This window comes from Erpetoichthys calabaricus, chromosome 1 (assembly GCF_900747795.2).
Source record: "Erpetoichthys calabaricus chromosome 1, fErpCal1.3, whole genome shotgun sequence".
NCBI classification, from domain to species: Eukaryota; Metazoa; Chordata; class Cladistia; order Polypteriformes; family Polypteridae; genus Erpetoichthys; species Erpetoichthys calabaricus.
Window position 1 is genome coordinate 308,280,243 of NC_041394.2, and position 24,741 is coordinate 308,304,983.

The following is a 24,741-nucleotide window of genomic DNA, read 5'->3' on the forward strand; positions in this document are numbered from 1 at the left end:
AAGAAGAAAAGTAAACCTTTTTAAACCGAGGGAAAATGTATGAATAATTATTTGTTAAGTATCTCTTTGTATAACACGTTGTCAGTTCGCCCCTCTGCTTGTAATATGACCAAGCTGTGTGGTAGCTTACTGTTGAGCATGCAATGTACAGTTGGCCATGTGAAAAGCAGTCCTGCCTCAAATCAATGCCAACCTTTTGTAGGGTCTGTCCCTGAGACTTATTAATTGTCATTGCGAAGCAGAGCCTTAGTGGAAATTGTAGGCGTTTGAATTGAAATGGGAGATCAGAGGGTATAACGGGGATGTGAGGAATAAAAACTCTCTCCCCTGAGCCACTGCCAGTGAAAATAGTTGCCTCAATGAGGTTGTTTTGCAGACACGTGACCTGAAGTCTCGTGCAGTCACAAAGTTTCAGTGGCTGTACGCAAATCCACAATCGGTTTCATATTCTGTTCGTACCTTATCAATTGTGTTATTTATTTTTTGAACAGGTTTGATTCATCGAAGTGATCACTCCTGCTGCGTTCAGTCACTTCACGTGATCCGCTCTCTTATGTGATGTTGCGATGTCCACGGGTTTATTAAATGTTAGCTAAGACCCGGCAGTTAAAAGTGTCTTCTCATTAAACTTGTATCTCGCGAATATGGCATTGCAAACGGCAGCGGGTCAGTTCACGTGCTTACGTGGGAGGCGTGATGACGCAATATATTTTGATATATATCAAAATACCCGCGCTTCGCAGCGGCGAAGTACTACTTTAAAAATTTTATTAAGAAGAAAAGTAAACCTTTTTAAACTGAGGAAAATGAACCGGTTGTAATATGACCAAGCTGTGTGCTGAGTTTACTCTTGAGCATGAAATCTAACGTGGTTTGTGCCCTTCAGAATGAAAACAGTTTGCATTTACCTCTTTAATAAAAGGCGAGCTTTTAAGCCTGAGAAATCACCCCATAAATGCACATGTTTAATTGCACATGTGTTAATACGTATGCTTACACAGTATTAAAAGACACTCAACAATTAACGCTATTTACCTTTGTTCCCGCGTTTGATAAAAGGCGAGCTTTTAAGCCTGAGAAATCACCCCGTAAATGCACACGTTTAATTGCACATGTGTTAATATGTATGCTTACACAGTATTAAAAGACACTCAAAAATTAACGTCATTTACCTTCGTTCCTGCGTTTGACTCGTGCTGTAAATCTCTTCCTTGTTTTTAGTTCACGTGATTACGTAGGAGGCGTGATGACGCGATACGTGACTCCGCCTCCTCCATTAGAGTATATGGACAAAAAACAGGTTCCAGTTATGACCATTACACGTAGAATTTCGAAATGAAACCTGCCTAATTTTTGTAAGTAAGCTGTAAGGAATGAGCCTGCCAAATTTCAGCCTTCTACCTACACGGGAAGTTGGAGAATTAGTGATGAGTCAGTCAGTGAAGGCTTTGCCTTTTATTAGTATAGATATATATATATAATATAGTCAGCCACATTGTCAGCCACATCACATTGTCTGATTTTAAAGAATTTATTTGCAAATTATGGTGGAAAATAAGTATTTGGTCACCTACAAACAAGCAAGATTTCTGGCTCTCACAGACCTTTAACTTCTTCTGTAAGAGGCTCCTCTGTCCTCCACTCGTTACCTGTATTAATAGCATCTGTTTGAACTCATTATCAATATAAAAGACACCTGTCCACAACCTCAAACAGTCACACTCCAAACTCCACTATGGCCAAGACCAAAGAGCTGTCAAAGGACACCAGAAACAAAATTGTAGACCTGCACCAGGCTGGGAAGACTGAATCTGCAATAGGTAAGCAGATTGGTGTGAAGAAATCAACTGTGGGTGCAATTATTAGAAAATGGAAGACATACAAGACCACTGATAATCTCCCTCGATCTGGGGTTCCACGCAAGATCTCACCCCGTGGGGTCAAAATGATCACAAGAACGGTGAGCAAAAATCCCAGAACCACACGGGGGGACCTAGTGAATGACCTGCAGAGAGCTGGGACCAAAGTAACAAAGGCTACCATCAATAACACACTACGCCGCCAGGGACTCAAATCCTGCAGTGCCAGACGTGTCCCCCTGCTTAAGCCAGTACATGTGCAGGCCCGTCTGAAGTTTGCTAGAGAGCACTTGGATGATCCAGAAGAGGATTGGGAGAATGTCATATGGTCAGATGAAAAAAAACTCTACTCATCGTGTTTGGGGGAGAAAGAATGCTGAGTTGCATCCAAAGAACACCATACCTACTGTAAAGCACGGGGGTGGAAACATCATGCTTTGGGGCTGTTTTTCTGCAAAGGGACCAGGACAACTGATCCGTGTAAAGGGAAGAATGAATGGGGCCATGTATCATCAGACTTTGAGTGAAAACCTCCTTCCATCAGCAAGGGCATTGATGATGAAACGTGGCTGGGTCTTTCAGCATGACAATGATCCCAAACACACCGCCCGGGTAACGGAGTGGCTTCGTAAGAAGCATTTCAAGGTCCTGGAGTGGCCTAGCCAGTCTCCAGATCTCAACCCCATAGAAAATCTTTGGAGGGAGTTGAAAGTCCGTGTTGCCCAGCGACAGCCCCAAAACATCACTGCTCTAGAGGAGATCTGCATGGAGGAATGGGCCAAAATACCAGCAACAGTATGTGAAAACCTTATGAAGACTTACAGAAAACGTTTGACCGTATTGAGATGAACTTTTGTTATTGACCAAATACTTTTTTTTTCCACCATAATTTGCAAATAAATTCTTCAAAAATCAGACAATGTGATTTTCTGGATTTTATTTTCTCATTTTGTCTCTCATAGTTGAGGTATACCTATGATGAAAATTACAGGCCTCTATCATCTTTTTAAGTGGAAGAACTTGCACAATTGGTGTCTGACTAAATACTTTTTTGCCCCACTGTATATCTATCTATCTATCTATCTATCTATCTATCTATCTATCTATCTATCTATCTATCTATCTATCTATCTATCTATCTATCTATCTATCTATCTATCTATCTATCTATCTATCATTCTGAAGCAACAAGTAAATAAATTGTTTGGACATACAATTACATACTCATCCAAACTATTACTTTCAAAATTATTTTTCATTTTAGTCCTTGAAACAATTTGTTTATCGTTAGACATAGTGAAACCTTACATTTTTCATGATTATTGTGATGCATCTTCTACCGCCTTTTCTTTCAGCTGCCCCACAGAAGTTTAGTGTGTTTTTATTTATTTATTTTGTTACTTTTTCCCTTTCATTTCACATCTGGAATATACTAAATACATATATACATTTTGATACCAACTTCTTCCAGTGCAGGGTTACAGGGGTGGGGATAATGCCTTTGTTGACATCCCTGGACACAGGGCAGGAAATAGGCCAGAACAGGACCCAGAGTCAATAACATACACCACACATACATATAAACCAGTATTTTTCAGCCGCTTTCGGTCGCAGGTGGCAATTGCTGTGTTGCAAGCACATGAGACTGTTATCTGATCCCCTGTCACCAAAGGGACCGACATCGGTGTGCAAGATTATTTTTATCCCATTTCTAATCACGCTGCATTCAGCCAAGGCCACTCTTCAATTTTGTTTCCATCTTGTAATCACACTCATGTTTGGGTGGAGGAGTTGAAACGAACATGATTAGAAACAGTGTATAAAAATATTGCATGGCATTATTGATCCCTTCAGTGGCGGGTGAAGAGGCATGGGTTTAGCATAACAGTACTCAATGGTATGCTAAGAAATGTTGCAGATACAGTATTAAGTTAAAACTGAAAGAGTACTGCTCAGAAAACTAACATCGGGAGAATGTGCAGCAGACGGCGTCTAAGTATGGTAATTGAATATATGATGGTGGAACTGTAAAACTGCACTCCGCAATGCTTCAGAGTTATGCTAAGCAATACTTAAAAATCAAACATGGCATTAAGTTCTTCAACATCTGTGTCATTCTCAATAGAGTCAAAACTGTGATCAGAATTTGACTCCACTCATCTTTATGTACTATTATGCCTATCACACAAGCAATTTATTTACTGCCTTTTATGTACAACTGTGACATTTAATACAAATGATAAATTATAGACACTTTTACATCATTGGAAAGGTGTGAAGCTTGGCTATCCAATGGTAATGAGCCTTTCACTGTATGTGGCTCAATGTAGGTGAGATCTTTCATAAAAACAGATTCACTCAGCTGTGATGCACTGTTTGCCTTGGCATATATGTGTGCAGACCACATATATTATTAATAATGAAAGAGAGCAGACAATATGGAATGATTTATTTAAAAGAAGACACCCTTGGGCATGTAAAAATACCATTACTGCTTTTGATCTGACTTGTAGGTTTATTGCAACATACACAGACACCTCACGGCATAAGTAGCTATGTGAGTGTGATATGTCATAAGTTATTATGTAAAATACAAGACCAATTTCTGTTTATAAAATAAACTAGCAAAATACCCGCGCTTCGCAGCGGAGAAGTAGTGTGTTAAAGAGGTTATGTAAACATATATATATATACATATCTACATATATACATATCTACATATACACATATCTACATATATACATATATATATATACATATACACATCCACATATATATATATATATATATATATATATATATATATATATATATATATACACACACACATACATACATACATATCAACATATATATACACATACATATACACACATAGTGCGTTGTAACACGGGCTGTGATTGTTACATGGGAGGGAGACGACAAATCACAGCTTCCCGCTTTCTAATCGGGCATGTGATTGGTGCTTTGACGGATGCTCAGATCCCACAGTATCTCCCCTTAGGAGAGGCGTTAGGCAAGTGTAATTGAATATCGGTGCTGCAAGTTTAGCTTTACACCTGTTTTTAAGGCTTATTGACTGAAAGGGGCTTTCATGAAAAAAGTTAGGGCTTTGCTACAGGATACACCCTCCACAAGTTAAGGAAGTAAAAATAAAGGTATATATTTCTGTTTTATTTAAACCTTTTAAGTTTGTATGCGGGCGGTATGGTGGCGCAGTGAAAGGTGCCAGTTAGGAGACCCACGTTCACTTCCCTGCGTGGAGTTTGAATGTTCTCCCCGTGTCTGTCTGGGTTTCCTCCGGGTACTCCGGTTTCCTCCCACAGTCCAAAGACATGCAGGTTAGGTGCATTGGCGATTCTAAATTGTCTGTGGTGTGTGGGTGTGTGTGGGCCCTGCGGTGGGCTGGCACCTTGCCCGGGGTTTGTTTCCTGCCTTGTGCCCTGTGTTGGCAGGGATTGGCTCCTGTATTTAGGATAAAGCGGGTTGGATAATGGATGGATGGACATTTGTATGCATAGCCCCATTTGCCAGTTTTTTTTTTTTTTTCTTTCTTCAGTAATATTTCAGCAAACCCGGAGCTTGTCAGTTCAAATCCTGGTACTGACACCACTGTGTGACCCTGAGGAAGTCACTTCACCTGCCTGTGCTGCAAAAAACAAAAGTAATGTAACAAATTGTACCTCAGATGTTGCAAGTTGCTGGAATAAAGGCATAAGTCAAATAGATAAATATGTATTATACACATAGGAACTATTCATTTATTTTCTGTTAAGTCATCTGCAGCAAACCTTTATAAATGAGGGTTTCTCCTTTTTAGATAGTGCAAACTGTTTCTTCTTCATTGAAGTTTTCTCTTGGAGAGCTTTTTTCATTTCATTGAAAATTAAAGCAGCAGCTGCCAAAATATGTAGCTTTCTTATTAATTTTTCAACATTGTGTAAAATAACTTTATAAAGTAACATAAAAGGTTTAAATACTGGTTATCCTTTTACACTAAAATATTACTAAAGAGATACAAAAAAAGTAAAATGCATATGTTGTTTTTCTTTAAGGAGATTAAATATTACTGAAGAAAGAAAAAAAAAACTAAAACAGCCAAATGGGGCTATGCATATGAACTTAAAAGGTTTAAATAAAACAGAAAAATATACCTTTATTTTTACTTCCTTAACTTGTGGAGGGTGTATCCTGTAGCAAAGCCCTAACTTTTTTCGTGAAAGCCTGTTTCAGTCAATAAGTCTTAAAAACAGGTGTAAAGATATTGACAATAAGCTACGCAAACCTACCAAGACATGGAATCATTTAAATCAAGGCGCGAGTCGAAAAACACCATCCCATACTATTAGTTAACGGTTAACACATTTGTATATGTATTGTAAGCATACAATACAACTGATAATATGTTGTGCTTATTTATCTGGTGTACCGACGTTTTTGCGCGTTTAACGGCTGAAATCCAACGTGGTTTGTGCCCTTCAGAATGAAAACAGTTTGCATTTACCTTTTTAATAAAAGGCGAGCTTTTAAGCCTGAGAAATCACCCCGTAAATGCACATGTTTAATTGCACATGTGTTAATACTGGTTATACTTTTACACTAAAATATTACTAAAGAGATACAAAAAAAGTAAAATGCATATGTTGTTTTTCTTTAACCCCTTAACCGCCCTCTGCCGGATATATCCGGCATCGTAGCTTTATTGCTGACGCCTTACTGCCGGAATTATCCGGCACATTTGCCTGTGGTTATGTGAATGCCTGGCGCGTAGTATAACTGACAGTTTGGCATGGGTATTATTACTACGTTGTATTTCGACAACTCTGCGGTTGTATTGGCCGCTCACGTGATGTGATTCGAAAGTGAAAGCTGTGAATATGGCGAAACGTAAACTGACTTCAAGTGAGGTTTTGCAGGCGATTTTGGACAATAATTCTGATCATGATTGTAGCAGTTCTGAAGAAGATTTTAGCGACAATGATGATCAGCAACGTGCGCTGCATGATACTGTGAATGACGACGCATCGGATGATGGCGATGAGTGGGTGTATCCCCAGCATCTCAACTGGACTGCTGCCCGTTATCTGAGCCAGATATGAAAGATCCAAACCGTGACCGCTTGTTCAAGCTACGTCCTTTGATTGACCATTTATTTGAAACATTTCAGCAGGTATTTCAGCAGGTAAATACTGCTTGAATAAATGTAAAGTAAAAAAACGAAAATTGTTCAGATTCCTCCTGGCATGGGGAATATTTAGGGAGTTGGCGGTTAAAGGGTTAAGGAGATTAAATATTACTGAAGAAAGAAAAAAAAAACTGAAACAGCCAAATGGGGCTATGCATACGAACTTAAAAGGTTTAAAAAAAACAGAAATATATACCTTTATTGTTACTTCCTTAACTTGTGGAGGGTGTATCCTGTAGCAAAGCCCTAACTTTTTTCGTGAAAGCCCGTTTCAGTCAATAAGTCTTAAAAAGAGGTGTAAAGATATTGACAATAAGCTACGCAAACCCACCAAGACATGCAATCGTTTAAATCAAGGCGCGAGTCGAAAAACACCATCCCATACTATTAGTTAACGATTAATACATTTCTATATGTATTGTAAGCATACAATACAACTGATAATATGTTGCGCTTATTTATCTGGTGTACCGACATTTTTGTGCGTTTAACGGCTGAAATCTAACGTGGTTTGTGCCCTTCAGAATAAAAACAGTTTGCATTTACCTTTTTAATAAAAGGCGAGCTTTTAAGCCTGAGAAATCACCCCGTAAATGCACACGTTTATTGCACGTGTTAATATGTATGCTTTCACAGTATTAAAAGACACTCAACAATTAACGTCATTTACCTTCGTTCCCACGTTTGAGTCGTGCTGTAAATCTCTTCCTTGTTTTCAGTTCACGTGATTACGTAGGAGGCGTGATGACGCGATACGTGACTCCCCCTCCTCCATTACAGTATATGGACAAAAAAGAGGTTCCAGTTATGACCATTACGCGTAGAATTTCGAAATGAAACCTGCCTAACTTTTGTAAGTAAGCTGTAAGGAATGAGCCTGCCAAATTTCAGCCTTCCACCTACACGGGAAGTTGGACAATTAGTGATGAGTGAGTGAGTCAGTCAGTCAGTCAGTCAGTCAGTGAGTGAGTGAGTCAGTGAGGGCTTTGCCTTTTATTAGTATAGATATATATATATATATATATACATATTACGATTGTTATAGTTCTCTTTGTATACCACGTTGTCAGTTCAGCACTCCGGTTGTAATATGACCAAGCCGTGCAAGCACACTCTTGAGAATGCAACGTATAGTTGTACAGGAGAAAAGCAATCTTGCCTCAAATCAATGGCAACCTTTTGTAGGTCTATGAACTTAATTTAAACTTTTGGTTTACACGGTGCTTTGTTTCCGACGTGCTGCGTTCAGTCAGTTCACGTGAGCCGCTCTCTTGTATGATGTTGCGATGTCCACGGCTTTATTTAATGTTAGCTAAGACCCGGCACTTAAAAGTTTCTCGCTACAGCAATTTTAACTCCGTTACAAAGTCATCCAAAGTCTCGTTTATACGTCGTGTCTTCTCATTAAACTTGTATCTCGCGAGTATGGTATTGCAACCAGCAGCGGGAGCGTTTCTATAAACTTAATTTAAACTTACAGTTTACAACGTGCTTTGTTTCCGCAGTATCGATGTGATCACTCCTGCTGCGTTCAGTCAGTTCACGTGAGCCGCTCTCTTGTGTGATTTTGCGATGTCCACGGCTTTATTTAATCTTAGCTAAGACCCGGCACTTCAAAGTTTCTCGCTACAGCAATTTTAACTCCGTTACAAAGTGATCCAAATCTCGTTTATACCTCGTGTCTTCTCATTAAACTTGTATCTCGCGAGTATGGTATTGCAAACGGCAGCGGGAGCGTTTCTATAAACTTAATTTAAACTTACGGTTTACACCGTGTTTCGCTTCTTATTGTTTCGCTGCCTTCTCAATTGTGTAATGAATGTTTTCTTCAGCGCTCTTTGGGTACGTACTGCGTTCACAGTCAGTTCACGTGATTACATGGGAGGCATGATGACGCGATACGCAACTCCACCTCCCACGGCCAGCGAGCTGCAGTCCATTACAGTATATAGACAAAAAAGAGGTTCCAGTTATGACCGTTACGCTTTGAATTTCGAAATGAAACCTGCCTAACTTTTGTAAGTAAGCTGTAAGGAATGAGCCTGCCAAATTTCAGCCTTCCACCTACACGGGAAGTTGGAGAATTAGTGATGAGTCAGTCAGTCAGTCAGTCAGTGAGGGCTTTGCCTTTTATTAGTATAGATTAAAAATATGCAGTGTTTTTCATATTTCATTTAACCTTATTCAATATACATTTTTTGTATATAATGGTTTATTATTTATTTAGTTATAATTACTAGTATTTGTTGAATATCATAACAATTTTACTGTATATACATTTACATTTAAAGTAAAGGAATGCTTAGGAAACAATCTCTCTAGAAGTACTGACATAGAGTGGTTAATTTTCTTTTAAATAAAATACTGTTTTAAGTGAAAATTATTTTAATGTGTTCTGTGTATTGTTTAAAATAATTTCTGATAAGACCCTCCGCATTTGTAGTTGCTCAGCAATTTCTTTATATTTTGGAAGAATGTTCAAGCACACAACCATTTGAGCAATACTCTTTTAGTGAAAGGACAGTATTGTAATGTTGCCATTATTTTATGAAAGTTTGCGATTAAATTGTGATTGATGGTAAAAGGTATTACACTTCTGGTAATAATGCGACAGTACACCTCTCCACTGCTCAATATGAACAACAATATTGTTAAATCAACTGTTTGTTTGATATTAACTTGTAATTTGGATATAAAGCAGGTTATCATAGCTATCTAAATAAAAATATTAATTAAATTTAAAATATAATGCAGTCTTTGCTATTGGTGAACTAATGGCACCAGCAGGAGTGTTTTGAAATGTCTAAATGTTGGGGGCTCCTTTTGTTAGACATTTTATAGTGCACTGTCTATTATAACTAAAAGAAATGTTAAGAAAATGAGTAAAATAAACACTTTTTCCTCCAAGGAATCTTCACAATAGGAGTGAGCTTTTCTTGTGCAATTTTAGTGACTGGTTCCTCACTTTATTTGTTAAAAAGCTGTAAAATGTACATATTAATTAATACAAATTAGTTCTTCAGATATTAACTTAATGCATTAATTCAACATTACATTGAATTAACCGTGAATGTTTTTTTTCCCCGCTTAGTATATGATTTTTCATTCCATAATGTTGTTTATTTTTCTTATTAAAGATTACTGATTTGAAATAGTTTGCTATTGTTAGATTCTTCATCATATATTATTCATTCATAACCTAATTCCCAAGTTCAAAAATGTAATTGTGATTTTATTCCATTTTATAGTTTAATTTGCAAGTCCTATGGGGAGCAGTGTTACAGTTTATCAGAGGAAAAGATGGCCTTCCATACCCTGTACTACAGATGCTTCTGAAGCTAATTTTTCTCACATTCAGCACTTTATTATTAGTAATCATTCGAGTTCAAGTTATTCAGTCACAGTTGCCAGTCTTTACTAGGTAAGTATGAATTTCATATTGTAAACAGTAGTGGAAGTAAAGTGGAAACAGAATGCTACATAGAAAGCACATTTGTATGGCACCATTCATTTACATTATAATGTTTTTAATTCATAATGGACTTCATTCTGTTGAAGTGACATGTACATAGTTGATTCAAAAAAGTCTTCAGACCTTTTCACTTTATTGTATTGTAGATTAAATTTTAAGTGGATAAATTTGCCATTTTTGCTCACCAATTTATACTCATAGTGACAAAGCAAAAGCATGTTTTCAGAACGTTTTACAAATTTACTTAAAAATCAAAAACTGAAATCTCTTTATGTATTCAGGCCCTTTGCAAATTGAATTGATTAGACATACAGTAGCTTAGAAGAGTTCACACCTGTGTATGTAAGAGACTTGTCCCGAGTCCACTCCAGTGTTGTTTGGGCTATATGGTTCACGTCATTGTCATGCTGAAAACTGAACAGTTGCCTCAGTCTGAGGTTGTTTGCAGTCTGGAGCCGTCCCTGTCTCTCACACTGAGAACCACCCCCATATTATGATGCTACAGCCACCATATTTCACCATAGACATGGTACACAGTTGTCTTTCTAAACTGTGCCCAATCAATTCAGTTTGCCTCACGTGGGCTCCAATCAAATGCTAGACATGTCACAAGTATAAACAAAACATAATCCACATGACCATAATTTGTGTCACAAGTTTCAACAGCAAAGGGTCTGAATACTTATATAGATGGAAGAGTTCAGTTTTTGATTTTTAATACATTTTCAGATTTTTTTGCAAATAAAGGGTTGTGAGCCACCTTGCACCCCATTTAATGGAAAAGGATAAAAACAAGACAAAAATAAAGTTCCAGAATGTAATTCGTTTTCTTTTCTTAGGAAATTATTTGCTTCATCTTAGCAGAGCTCAGCACTCTTTGGTCTCAGGTTTGATCTGAACGCTGGCTTCAGCAATCTTCTTCTTTAAATATCCCAGGGGATGGAAGAGGTGGGACCTCTGATATCAAAACGGAAGTGATCTCAGTGCATTACTTCCTTCGAGCTGCAAGCAAAACAAAAGTCTGTTACCAACCATGTATCCCCATGTGCTAGTGTCAGTGTCCATACCTCAACAATGCCTTGGAGATGTTCCTGATTTGTTTGTGCACGGCAGCATTTAAAATGTGCTGCTAGGATCAATTACATACACTTAATTGCATTGAATTTATTAATAACTAATTTGTATGTTTGCTCTGAAGAGCTCTTTCTCAAAGAGGCAATAATGTGCTAAAAGTGTTAATATATTTGTTTTTAACAGTCTATCAAAGGCTAACATTAAATTTTTAAAATGTTTTAGAATGCTAATAGTGATTATTATTATCACAGTGGTTTTAGTTGTTTTCTTTCTTGATCACAGGACGTAGAATGGAGAAGTATCTTTTTTACTTACTGTTCTAGAAAGGAAACGAGATTAATTTTGCTGAAGTGCATTATGTATTGGAGGTTGCAATTTTAAAATAAAGTGTACAAAATTAAAAATGTACCCCTTGAAATTATTTCTGAGAAACAGTTGCATAAACACTACATTTGAAAACTGTGTGGGGGTGTCCATAAGGTATGTAAAATGGGAGGATTTTTTGTTATTTTTTTAGTTTGTCTGTCAGACTATTAGCATTTCCATGTATTTTTAAGTAATTCTGCAATATCAGGCATATGGGGAATACTTTTTTTTCTCTCTGAGGGTTTGAATTAAAATTTGGTATTTTACATTTTTCAGGTTTGATAATCCTGCTGCTGTTAGCCAGACCCCTGCAAGACAGCTAACCTTCAACTACCTTCTTCCTGTAAATGCATGGCTGCTTTTAAGTCCTTCTGACCTCTGTTGTGACTGGACAATGGGAACTGTTCCCCTAGTGGAGTCTTTCCTTGATATAAGAAATGTAGCCACTGTTGCATTTTATGGTGTTTTAGGAATAATGGTTTATAACAGCCTTAAATATTTTGGCCATTCATCAAAAACTGTTATAATGGTAAGATTTTATGTATTTTTCATTAAAAAGTATGTTGGCAAGAGTTTGATACAGAATTTGCATGCAACATGGTACAGGAGGAATCACATTATAACAGATTCATGGGACCGTAATAATACTTAGTTATAACGTAAGTCACATATCGATTCACAATCTCTAACGGCAATGGCGCAAGCATAGCTCTGTAGCTGCACTGCTGCTACTGGTAATGAGTAAACCAAGGGCAAAGTAATTGGTTGTCCTCTGCAAGATCAGGCTTACCATGTATAATGCTTGTGTCACAATATTTAGAACATTTAACACCAGGCTTTGACCTGCACCTCCACGCATTCTCCTGGTCTGCCACAGCAGTGATTCTTCTAATCTGTAGATGGGAGCTAAAGCAGGACGATTACTGTGTTGTCTTGTGTGCTTGAGTGCTGAAGTAACTGTTCCAATAATAAGGTACAGTAACTGTATTTTCCTTGGAAACTTGGACTCACCTTTGTGTCTCTTGTGCAACTCTGTGACCCAAGCTTGACAATGCTTGTAATAAAAAAAAAAAGCTGCAAAGAATATTTTATTTGAAAATGAGATGTTAGATGTAACTTTTTTTTAATAGAAAAACAGTTATGAATACAGAATGAAAATGATGTTAGATGTTTTTCAGCATGAACTGATGCAGTTTGTCTTTTTTTCTTTTTTTTTCTACATTGCAAAGTAAACTGAGAAGCGCTACAAAACTGATTAACACACGCCACAACTACCCATGTGAATGCCTGGTGGAGCACTGACTCAGAATTCGGCTATGTGTATGATGTCGTGCCTACACTGTTGTCAAGCGTCAGAAATTTTGCAACAAACTGTTGCAGTGTTCTGGAGACTCGGTGAAAGTGTAGCTGCAGCATTAAGTATTATTTGCATTGCATTAATATCTTCGGTGCTCATTTTTGGTCAAAAAAAAAATGTTTGATATACTGTTAAATCCGTTAAACATGATGTTGTTTGAATGTTTGTTCGTTATTGTGAAAATTTCGTTACTTCAGTATTCGCTGTAACAGGATTTGACCTTTAATTGTTTTTGTTTGTTTTCTGTTACTACATCCAATCTTGCTTAAAGGTTTTAAACTAATTTTAAAAATGTGTATGTAAGTCAGAATAATTGAATCATTAGTCTTTAAAGTTGTTAGTATTCTTTTATGATCGTTCAGCTTTCTACTAGAAAAAAGGTTGGAAGGAGTACGTTCTGGCTGTATTTTCATTCACATACAATTCTTATGTTCATGGTAACAGTCAGAAACATTATTATATATATTTGGCTGACACATGCTGTATATTTGAAGTGTCTTAAAAATATACTTTTACAGTGTGTATTCTTTACTTTCTTACCAGAGTTTAGCAATAGCCAACTCTTTAATAACTCCCATACCTTGTGCGTATGTCTGTGTGGACACGGTATATAATATATATTGTATATTTATTATAATCTGTATATTTGTTTCTTTGTGAGTGTGCGCATAAATATTATGGAAAGTTTCTTGAAGGTCGTGGTAGAAGAGTGTCCAGGGTTTGTAGATATTGATGACTGTCATGTGGTTCTGCCTAGCAAGAGGAACATGAAAGTTATTGGTCCTTTTGCTTATTCCTGTTGGTTGTGGGTTTTCCCTTTCAAAATGTCATGAAGCTAGTTCTAACCTCTCCCTTTTCACCTTTGTTGACCTTTATCTGAGTATTGAGTTTCACTAATGGAAGTCAGGCATGGAGTCTTACCGCAAAGTGCAGATTTAGTGGCAGGGACTCGCATGTTCCTCCTTGCTCTGTGTCTATTGCTTCTGGACTTTTTGAGAAAGAGAATGTGAAGAGCAGAGAGTTTGTAGGCAGTGTTCACCTGATTTAGGGAAGCTGGTGGCAAACTGGAAGACCATGTTAACTACACTACCTCCATGTCACAGATGTAATCTGAGACAACAGGAAGCAGTAATGGCTGCAGTGAGCTGCTGAAAGTCCAGTATGCCGGGATGTTGTATTTGAAGCCAGCTCACATGAAATTGTCCTCCACCATTTTCAGAGAATTTGATGTAAACGGATAGATTCACCTGATCTATCATTCTCAGATTGGGAAATTTTTGGATCACGCTTAGTTAAGATTCTCTGCTTTGATAAATGAAATATCATCCTTGAATCTGAATTAAAACTCACATTTGTATGTAAAGTTAACCAACTTTTTAAACCAACTTCTCATTGTGACACAAAGATAGTATTTTTTCATGTCACACTTAATGCATAATGCAATATAACTGATTTGATTTTACTAACTTGTGTTGAAATCAAATGACAGTGGATAAAATATAATTGGATTGGAAAGGTTGTTGAAGCTACTATATCTGAATGGTATCCACTTGAATGGCTAAAAAGTGCTACAGACAGTTGTATTTGTTTTTTGGAAATAAAAAATTAAGGACAAAGAAACATTCTTTTTTTCTTCCATAGTGTCATTTTCTTTTATAATAAGTCTAATTGATCCATTGGGTTTAATATAATGACATGTGTTTTTTTTTATTCATTTGTGCAAGCAAGTTTTTTTTGGGTGTGGGATTGCATGTTTACTTTGGTTGCATCTTATTATGAGTAGACTAAATAGCGAGAGTGCCACATCCAAAAGATAAATTGTAGTTCTGCAGTGTAACTATAGTACAGGTCTCTCTGGGAAAATGCCAAGGTAATTGTATCCAGTGGTTTTTTCTATCAGTTCTTTTACTGAACCCCTTATTTTAATTTAAATCAAAGTGGGTACTTGTGTACTAAACAGATGGCAGTGAGATCTCCACCCCCACTAACTTTGAGGTTAGTATTTGTAGTTGGAGTGGGCAAGTCTTTGCATCACGATAATAGATTTTTGTCATTGATAAAAAGAACGATGACATAATGCAGATTTAATACAGTATTAACTATTGGCATTTTCAAAAAATGTTTTACCATTTTGCATTGGTGCTGCCATCGACCGAAGAAGACGTTAGTGTTGGGCTCCGTGGGTGTGGTTTCACTGCCGTCCATTTAGTACACAAGTACCTCACAGTGTATTTGATCTTATCTTGCACATGTTATGTGAAAGGCTCCCATAGGAGAACACCCCTAGGATAACACACATAGTATATGAGATGAAAGTGTAGACTAAACATAGACCGCAACCAAGGTGCTGTTTAAGCCAAGTTTCCTAGAGCCTGACAGCAGCAACATTACCCACTTCTTTACAGTACTTCTCATTAAGTAATATTAATTGTAAAAATTAAGGTGTGAAAGAAAAAAATGTCTTGTAATATTTTAGCATAATTATTTAAGATGCAGATATTTATAGTACAGATCAGAAAGTCATGAAAGTGTCAAACCTTTTGACCTATGATAGATTATATGAGCTCATCCTACGGTTAATATATTACGTTTTATAATGGCACACTATGCAGGGCCTGGAGGGCCACAGTGGCTGCAGGTTTTCATTATAACTCTTTTCTTAATTAGTGATGTATTTTTGGTGCTAATTAACTTATTTTGAATTAATTTTAATTGACTTGTTTACTAAAATTTGATCCCATTAATTTCTTCATCGTTCCTCAGAATTGTTTCATTTCTTTCCTTAAATCACACCCAAACAGAAATGAAATGTGAAGTGAGTGTACCAACAGAAAACCAGCTAAGCCAGGGCCTCAAACTCCAACCAGTTTCACTCCATCCGGTTGCTTAATTTGGCACCGATTCATGTTGTTAATTAAATCCGTTCTTTACTTCCATGGCTTGTTTCTGCTCTCATTGTGCAATAGCCTACATTTCCAAAATGATTGATATTTCCCTCTTCTAAGAGCACTGTTAAAATGTTTTGGAGACCTGAGTAGATAAACATGCCTGAGACCTTCATCTTTCTTTATTTTTATATATTGTATGATCGACACAGTTTGCTAGTCATGTATCTCATTATTGTTTATCTGCTAATGAAGGAAAAAGAAACAATTAAGGGGTCAGAGTCTTCAAGAGAAAGTCAATTAAAATTAATTCAAAATAAGTTAATTAGCAGCAAAAACAGGTCACTAATTAAGAATGGGTTTGAATTATATACCTGCAGCCACTGTGGCCCTCCAGGACTGAAGTTGAGGAATCCTGATAAATGCATACACAGGAGTATTAGAAAGCATGGGATCTTTTTACTGTATAAAGACTTGCTTTATATTAAAAGCATTTTTATTTTTCATTGCACAGTGGTGCAGTACAGTAGCACTGCTGCCTCAATCATCTTTTTCTTTTCTTTTTTTTATATTGTAGATTTTGCTTGTTCTCTTTGTATATGTATGGATTTTCCTTCTTCATTCTCAATAGTAGTACTAGGAAAGTGGATTGACAAATCTTAATTGGCTCCTTTATAAATGTTTGAGTATGAGTGTTTGCCCTGTGTTGGAAGGGTGCCTTCTGTAGGTCATTTTATGCCTTCCACCCTGTTTTACCAGAGTAGGCTATGGCCCCTAGTGAACTTAAATTGAATTACAATGGGTTTGAGAATGTATGTGTGTATTCTTTGCGTGAAAGATGATTCTTTTCAGATTGTTGTAGTTCTGACAGCACAGAGAGAGTCATTTATGTAGGCATTCATCCAAAAAAAAAAAAGCTGATTTAAGACTGACTTTTACCTGTCAGCTTATTGTGGTCTAACAATTACCAGCAGGGTCACTTTTGACCCATGAGACGAAACAGCAACATTATTATAAACTATATGAATACAATAGTTTAGATTTTATGGGCCATGTATAGCATTAATGTGATTTTTCTTCTTAAGTTTATTATTTTAATGTTTGACTCTTTTTTCCTAAGAATAGAATCATAGTCTGTTAATATCAAACACTGCTTATAGATCTATGCAGCAATTTAAACCAGGCTGTATTTGTTTGACATTAGTTTAATACTAAATGCAGAAAATTGAAAACCATATATTTTGTATAAACTTTGTTTTCAAAATGACTAATGGGCACATTCAGATTGAGTAAGGAAGACCTGGCTACTTGTATTCCTTGCCCAGAGCTTATTCTGCAGAGGAGTTGATAATATCGAAGTAAAATTAATAAATGTTTTGACACCATTCTAGTTACTATATAACACACTTCTTTTAATTAGGGAAAAAACAAACCTGTATTAACTTTATTTCAAAATGCATCTATTTTGGTTGCTTTGCTGTTGAAGTAAGACAAATCTATATATACGCTTGTGTGTGTGTGTGTTTTTTTTTTTGTTTTTTTTTTAAACTAACCTAGAGTTGAAGGTTGCATGTGTAATTACATTTTCTTCATTTTTTTATATTATTAATTATAGATATCTGAATTAGAATGCAGAGAGCTGAAAAAAGCTCAACATTATTTTTTGTGAAGTTCTTATCAGAGAACACGTCTAACATGTCTGTGCTTTAAATTTACTATTCTTTGTAAACTCTGAAGTGGCTAAAAACAAAGCCGGTCAAATAAAATCTAATTGGAGGAAAATGTATTATGAAATAGTTTGATTATAGGTAATAAAATTGGTTAATAAAAGTAAAATGAAAAATTCTATGTCATATGTTTGAGCTAGTTTAAGCTTTTCAGGTACTATTTTTTAAAGCATTTTTCTGTTTATTTATTTGCTCTTAAATACTTAAGCTTAAGTTTTGTAGTATTAATAATTGCAAAAAATAGAAGCATTTAAGATAATATACATACAATGCATTACATCTGATTTAGTCTTTTAAAGTGTTTGTATGATTCAATCAAAATGTATCTTATATGTCCATGTTCTTCTTTTAGGCATTGTCTTTATTAGTGTTGCCGTTTATTCCTGCATCAAATTTGTTCTTTCCAGTTGGGTTTGTGGTGGCAGAGAGAGTCCTGTATGTTCCCAGTATGGGTTATTGTATATTAGTAGCACATGGTTGGAAAAAGCTTGCATACACCTGGTAAGAACTTTTGCTAATTTTCATTTACAAATACGCAATGTAATTAAGACAGTGTATACATTTTTGAGAATCAAGTTTCAAGAAATTAATTCTTTTTTTTTTTTTTTTTTTTTAAAGGCATTATTTTAATTTATTAAACTGTCATTAAAAATGTATACTTAGTATTGTAAATTTTATTTTCTCTTTTCTGTTTTGTTTTAGTAACTTGAAAAAAATAATGTGGATTGGTATAGCAGCTCTGATTGCTACGCACGCTGTCAAAACCATGCACAGAAATTGGGACTGGGAGTCTGAATATACATTGTTTATGTCTGCATTAAAGGTACAACAAATACATGCATACATCAAGTTCAAGTTTGTCATTTCAGCCAAATGTAAATTACAGTGTGACCAAATTGTGTTACTCAAGACCAGAAAATGTGTGAAAAGGGAAAAAAAAACAAAAAAGTAAACCAACTTACATAAAATAGTCAGTCTCAGTACTGTGGCTAAAAAAATGTCGAAAAACTGGCTTGTTATGTGCATGTTACAAATTGTTTAGCAGTATATTTGCCTGTGGAAAGAAGCTACATTCTGGCTGTTCTTGATTTTATGGAGCGATGTTTCCTACCAGATGGCAAGAGATTAAACAGTTCATGAGACGGATGTGAGGAGTTCCTCTCAATGAAGTGGGCTTTCATCTTGCATCTGTCCTTTAAAAAAAGTTGTCAGTGGATGGGGGAGAGACCCTGATAACCCTCTCAGCCATCCTTGCCACATATTGCAGAGTCTTCCTGTCTGAAGCATTGTAGTTTCCAAACCACGATGTGATGCAGCTCTCAATAGTGCCACAGTAGAAGATGGTGAGGATTGGAGGAGGGATTCTCATTTATTTCAGCCTCTTAATTAAGCGTAACCTCTGCTGAGCTTTCTTGGTCTGGTGTATGGTTTTGAGAGTCCAGGAGAGATCCTTCGTGATGTACACAACCAAAAATTTTGTTCTGCTAACCCTATCTACGGCATAGCCACTAATATGCAGTCTGGGATGTTCAGCCTTTGTTCTGAAGTCCACAATCAACTGTTTTGTCTTGTTGACATAAAGTGACAGATTGTTGTCCTCACACCAGCTCACTAACTATTCTACCTCTTCTCTGTTTCATTTTCATTACTGATGATTCCTAATACTGTTGTATCATCAGAAAACGTAATGAGTTGATTTGTGATGGATTTGGCAGTACAGTGCTGTGTTAGCAGAGTAAAGAACAATGGACTGAGCATGCAGCCCTGAGGAGCCCCGTGTTCATTTTGATGGTGTGTGATATGTTGGTGCCAACACATACTATCTGTTGTATTTCTGACACGGTCCAAGATCCAGTTGCAAAATGGAGGTATTCTATCCGAGCATAGAAAGTTTCACTATTAGCTGCTGTGGGATGATAGTATTAAAAGCTTAACTGAAGTCAATAAGCAAAATCCTGGTATAGCCCTTATTTTTCTCCAGGTAAAATAGATAGTTTTTCACACCACTGTATACCTATTTGCCCCCTTCCTGATTTCTTATTCTTTTGCATGTTTGTCACACAAAATGTTTCTGATCATCAAACACATTTAACCATTAGTCAAATATAACACAAGTAAACACAAAATGCAGTTCGTAAATGGTGGTTTTTATTATTTAGGGAGAAAAAAAAATCCAAACCTACATGGCCCTGTGTGAAAAAGTAATTGCCCCCCTGAACCTAATAACTGGTTGGGCCACCCTTAGCAGCAATAACTGCAATCAAGCGTTTGCGATAACTTGCAATGAGTCTTTTACAGCGCTCTGGAGGAATTTTGGCCCACTCATCTTTGCAAAATTGTTGTAATTCAGCTTTATTTGAGAGTTTTCTAGCATGAACCCGCCTTTTTAAGGTCATGCCATAGCATCTCAATTGGATTCAGGTCAGGACTTTGACTAGGCCACTCCAAAGTCTTCATTTTGTTTTTCTTCAGCCATTCAGAGGTGGATTTGCTGGTGTGTTTTGGGTCATTGTCCTGTTGCAGCACCCAAGATCGCTTCAGCTTGAGTTGACGAACAGATGGCCAGACATTCTCCTTCAGGATTTTTTGGTAGACAGTAGAATTCATGGTTCCATCTATCACAGCAAGCCTTCCAGGTCCTGAAGCAGCAAAACAACCCCAGACCATCACACTACCACCACCATATTTTACTGTTGGTATGATGTTCTTTTTCTGAAATGCTGTGTTCCTTTTACGCCAGATGTAACGGGACATTTGCCTTCCAAAAAGTTCAACTTTTGTCTCATCAGTCCACAAGGTATTTTCCCAAACGTCTTGGCAATCATTGAGATGTTTCTTAGCAAAATTGAGACGAGCCCTAATGTTCTTTTTGCTTAACAGTGGTTTGCGTCTTGGACATCTGCCATGCAGGCCGTTTTTGCCCAGTCTCTTTCTTATGGTGGAGTCGTGAACACTGACCTTAATTGAGGCAAGTGAGGCCTGCAGTTCTTTAGACGTTGTCCTGGGTTCTTTTGTGACCTCTCGGATGAGTCATCTCTGCGCTCTTGGGGTAATTTTGGTCGGCCGGCCACTCCTGGGAAGGTTCACCACTGTTCCATGTTTTTGCCATTTGTGGATAATGGCTCTCACTGTGGTTCGCTGGAGTCCCAAAGCTTTAGAAATGGCTTTATAACCTTTACCAGACTGATAGATCTCAATTACTTCTGTTCTCATTTGTTCCTGAATTTCTTTGGATCTTGGCATGATGTGTAGCTTTTGAGGTGCTTTTGGTCTACTTCTCTGTGTCAGGCAGCTCCTATTTAAGTGATTTCTTGATTGAAACAGGTGTGGCAATAATCAGGCCTGGGGGTGGCTACGGAAATTGAACTCAGGTGTGATACACCACAGTTAGGTTATTTTTTAACAAGGGGGCAATTACTTTTTCACACAGGGCCATGTAGGTTTGGATTTTTTTTCTCCCTAAATAATAAAAACCATCATTTAAAAACTGCATTTTGTGTTTACTTATGTTATATTTGACTAATGGTTAAATGTATTTGATGATCAGAAACATTTTGTGTGACAAACATGCAAAAGAATAAGAAATCAGGAAGGGGGCAAATAGTTTTTCACACCACTGTATAGGAGTGTGATTGTGTCATCTGTGGACCGATTGGCAAGATACACGAAGCATAAATGGTCCAGTGAAGGTAGGAGGCTAGCTTTAATGCAACCCATTACTAGTCATTTGAAACATTTCATTATGACAGAGGTCAGTGCTACAGGGCAGAAGTCATTGAGGCAGGTTACAGTTTTTTTTTCTTGGGCTCAGGAACAATGATGGCAGACTGATGAAGGGAGATTTTAAAGATGTATGTAAAAAACACCTGCTAAATTGGCAGCACAGTCTTTTAACACCCAATCAGGTATATTATCAGGTCCTGCAGCTTTATGTGGATTGAAGCTGCTCAATGTCCTCCTCATGTCAGCTGTACACAATCTAAGCACCTGGGGCCTCATGTATAAACAGTGCGTATGCACAGAAACGTTGCATACGAACGTTTCCACGCTCAAATAGCGATGTATAAAACCTAAACTTGCCGTAAAGCCACACACATTTCCACGGTACCTCATACCCTGACGTACGCAATTTCTCCGCTCGATTTTGCAGACTGGCGGCACCCAGTGCCAAAGAAGTGCTACTGTTCCTGTGTGGTCACCCTTTCTTTCTTAGACCCACATTCCTGACGCGGTTTTATAAATACACTGAAATTAACTGCATATTGTTTATTAGTGTAATGCATCTGATTGTAATTAACCTGTAGCAATATAACGGTCCAGGGAATAGCCATAGTATTCCAAATACCATAACTGCTTTAGCATTGTTACGCTCACTGCATCTTCTTCTTCTTTCAGCTGCTCCCGTTAAGGGTTGCCACAGCGGATCATCTTTTTCCATATTACTCTCACTGCACCACTCAGAGTATTTATATCACTGTATCTGAGTGGGGAATCACAGCAGCAGCTGATCAGAAAGAGAATTATCGGTATACAGTTTCAAGCATACACTACCTCAGCCACAACGCGTCAAAGCCTTTCCTGTACGGACCTCGCGTTTCAGAAACAGTTTCATCCCAAGAACTATAAACGCACTCAGTCAGTCCATCAAGTGCTCCTTGTAGAACTGTTTGTACTTATAAGTACAATTACCCCACTGTAAACTTGCACTACAGTTATAATATTGCACAACCTGCGCCACTTTATAAAGCGCGTATTTATATATGATGACGATATCATTTTTAAGATGAAATGCAGCAAAATATGTTGCTTATAGTATACAGATAAAACTTTAACTTCATTTAAATAATCTGTATTGTTAATAATTAAACATGTGAGGACACAGTGCCGCAGCGCTAGCAAGTTCACGGATAGCTCCTGCCTTGTGATGTATTATTGCTGGTGCTGACGCAACACTGGAAGGATAGACGGATAGAATAATTAAACATGTACTATGAAGATATTTCAATGTTCCTTAAAAGTTTTGAAGAATCGGCGTTCTAAGCTTACAGATGGCTTAACGTCTATTACAGAGCTGATTGTGTGGCGATTGGGTATTTGGAGAAAGAAAAGTAAGGACAGGAATTGGAGGTTAGTACGTTTGAAAGAGACAGTACTTCTGTAATAAATTATTCCATCGAAGGTCGCGCATGGCGCAGCAAGCCTCTTGCGTGAGATATGAACAATCACTGCGCCACCGTGTTCCCATGTTTAATAACATGCTTTCATTCCTGTCATCATGAAAAAGATATCACGTATACATCTCGGTATTTTAATTATTCAGAGAGCTGTAATATCACGAATGTAATGGATTCTGTGTCCTGTCGGAGAAAGAGAAAGAACGGAAGCACGTAGTGATTCATACACATAGAGCACATAGAAGATCAAACACAGAACAAAGCATTTAACGTGCTACTTGAGAAACTAGTAAAATAAATGATTTTAAGATGAAGTTTATGATGTTTTACTTTAATGACAAAATAAACTACGTGATTAAAGTGGAAATTTCGAGATTAAAGTTGACATTTCATGCTTTTTTCCCCACTGTGTGCCTATTTTTTTCCTCTGTACCCTAATAAGCTTTCATATGACACTCAGACGGTCCGCTGTGAGTCGCCTTTTCATGCCGACTTTGATATGAGATTTCTTTTTTATTTCGGGCACTGTGCGACTTTGTGAACTTGAGCTTTCGAGTTTCTCTGACACTATGTCACTCGATCAACTTTCTTTTGTTGATTATACCACTGTTTAAACCAACAAATAGTACGTTTTTCCTTTGCCTCCACTTGGTATTCGCTGAAATTCTTATATTTTCCCCCGTGCTTTTCCCATTGTCTTTTCACAGAAGGCTATTTATATCGATTTGCATATTCAAAGAGGCATAATTCTGGGAGGAGTTGGGGCGGGACAGAAGGCGCGTGCACGTGCGTTACTTTTCATGCTGATCGGGATTTATGTAGTGGAAGAACGTGAAAGTTTGTGTACACACAGATTCCTGCATCTGGATTTTTCTGTGCGTACGCACATTCCCGCTTTTGTGCTTACGCCATGTTATAGTGTGAGTTCTACGCACGGCGTTATACATGAGGCCCCCTGCTCACCACTGGTGGGGGTTTTCTTCCCTGATGTACAATTTAGTGCCTCAGACCTGCCACAGAACTCATTCAGCCTGTCAGGGAGGAAGGCATCAATGACCTCAACCTGTGGTATAATTTTTTTAGCCCATTCTGGCAAATGTGTCTCTTGAGTCATAAAATGTTTCCTCAATTATTCCTGCGTAGTTCAGCTTAGCCTTCTTGATGTCTCTGGAGAAGTCAGTTCTTGTGAGCCTGAAGACTACTTTGTCCCCTGATCTGAGGGCAGCATCCCTGATTCTAAACCCTTTCCGGACCACTGAGGTCATCTATGGCTTCTGATTGGCCAGAATTGTGAAGGTTTTGATGACTGTGACATTCTATATAACCAAGAAGAGAATCGGTGTACTCATTTATATCAATGGGAAAATCGTCATATGTGGCAGTCTCTCTGAACATGTTCCAGTCACTGCATGTAAAGAAGGCGTGAAGTACTTACTCTGATATGCCTCTGTACAATCTTGTTGCATTTCAATACTGGTTTGTATGCTGGAAAAGCATAACAGAAATGTAGTCCGAGTCTCCAATATAAGGACGAGGGGCTATTTTGTAAGCCTCTTTGACATTTGTGTACACTAAGTCCAGCGTGTTAGTTCCTCTAGTTGGAAAGAGTATGTGCTGGTGGAATTTAGGCATAACAGTTTTT

The 24,741-nt window shown here is 37.4% G+C and overlaps 1 protein-coding gene across 1 annotated transcript in view; it reads left to right on the forward strand.

Moving 5' to 3' along the window:
- The window catches only part of tmtc3 (transmembrane O-mannosyltransferase targeting cadherins 3), a 124,060-nt gene that overhangs the window by 55,675 nt on the left and 43,644 nt on the right, over positions 1–24,741 (forward strand). The window contains 4 exon segments of the mRNA XM_051931442.1: positions 10,293–10,465; positions 12,233–12,485; positions 18,278–18,426; positions 18,628–18,748. Coding sequence (XP_051787402.1) covers positions 10,293–10,465; positions 12,233–12,485; positions 18,278–18,426; positions 18,628–18,748 — 696 coding nt within the window.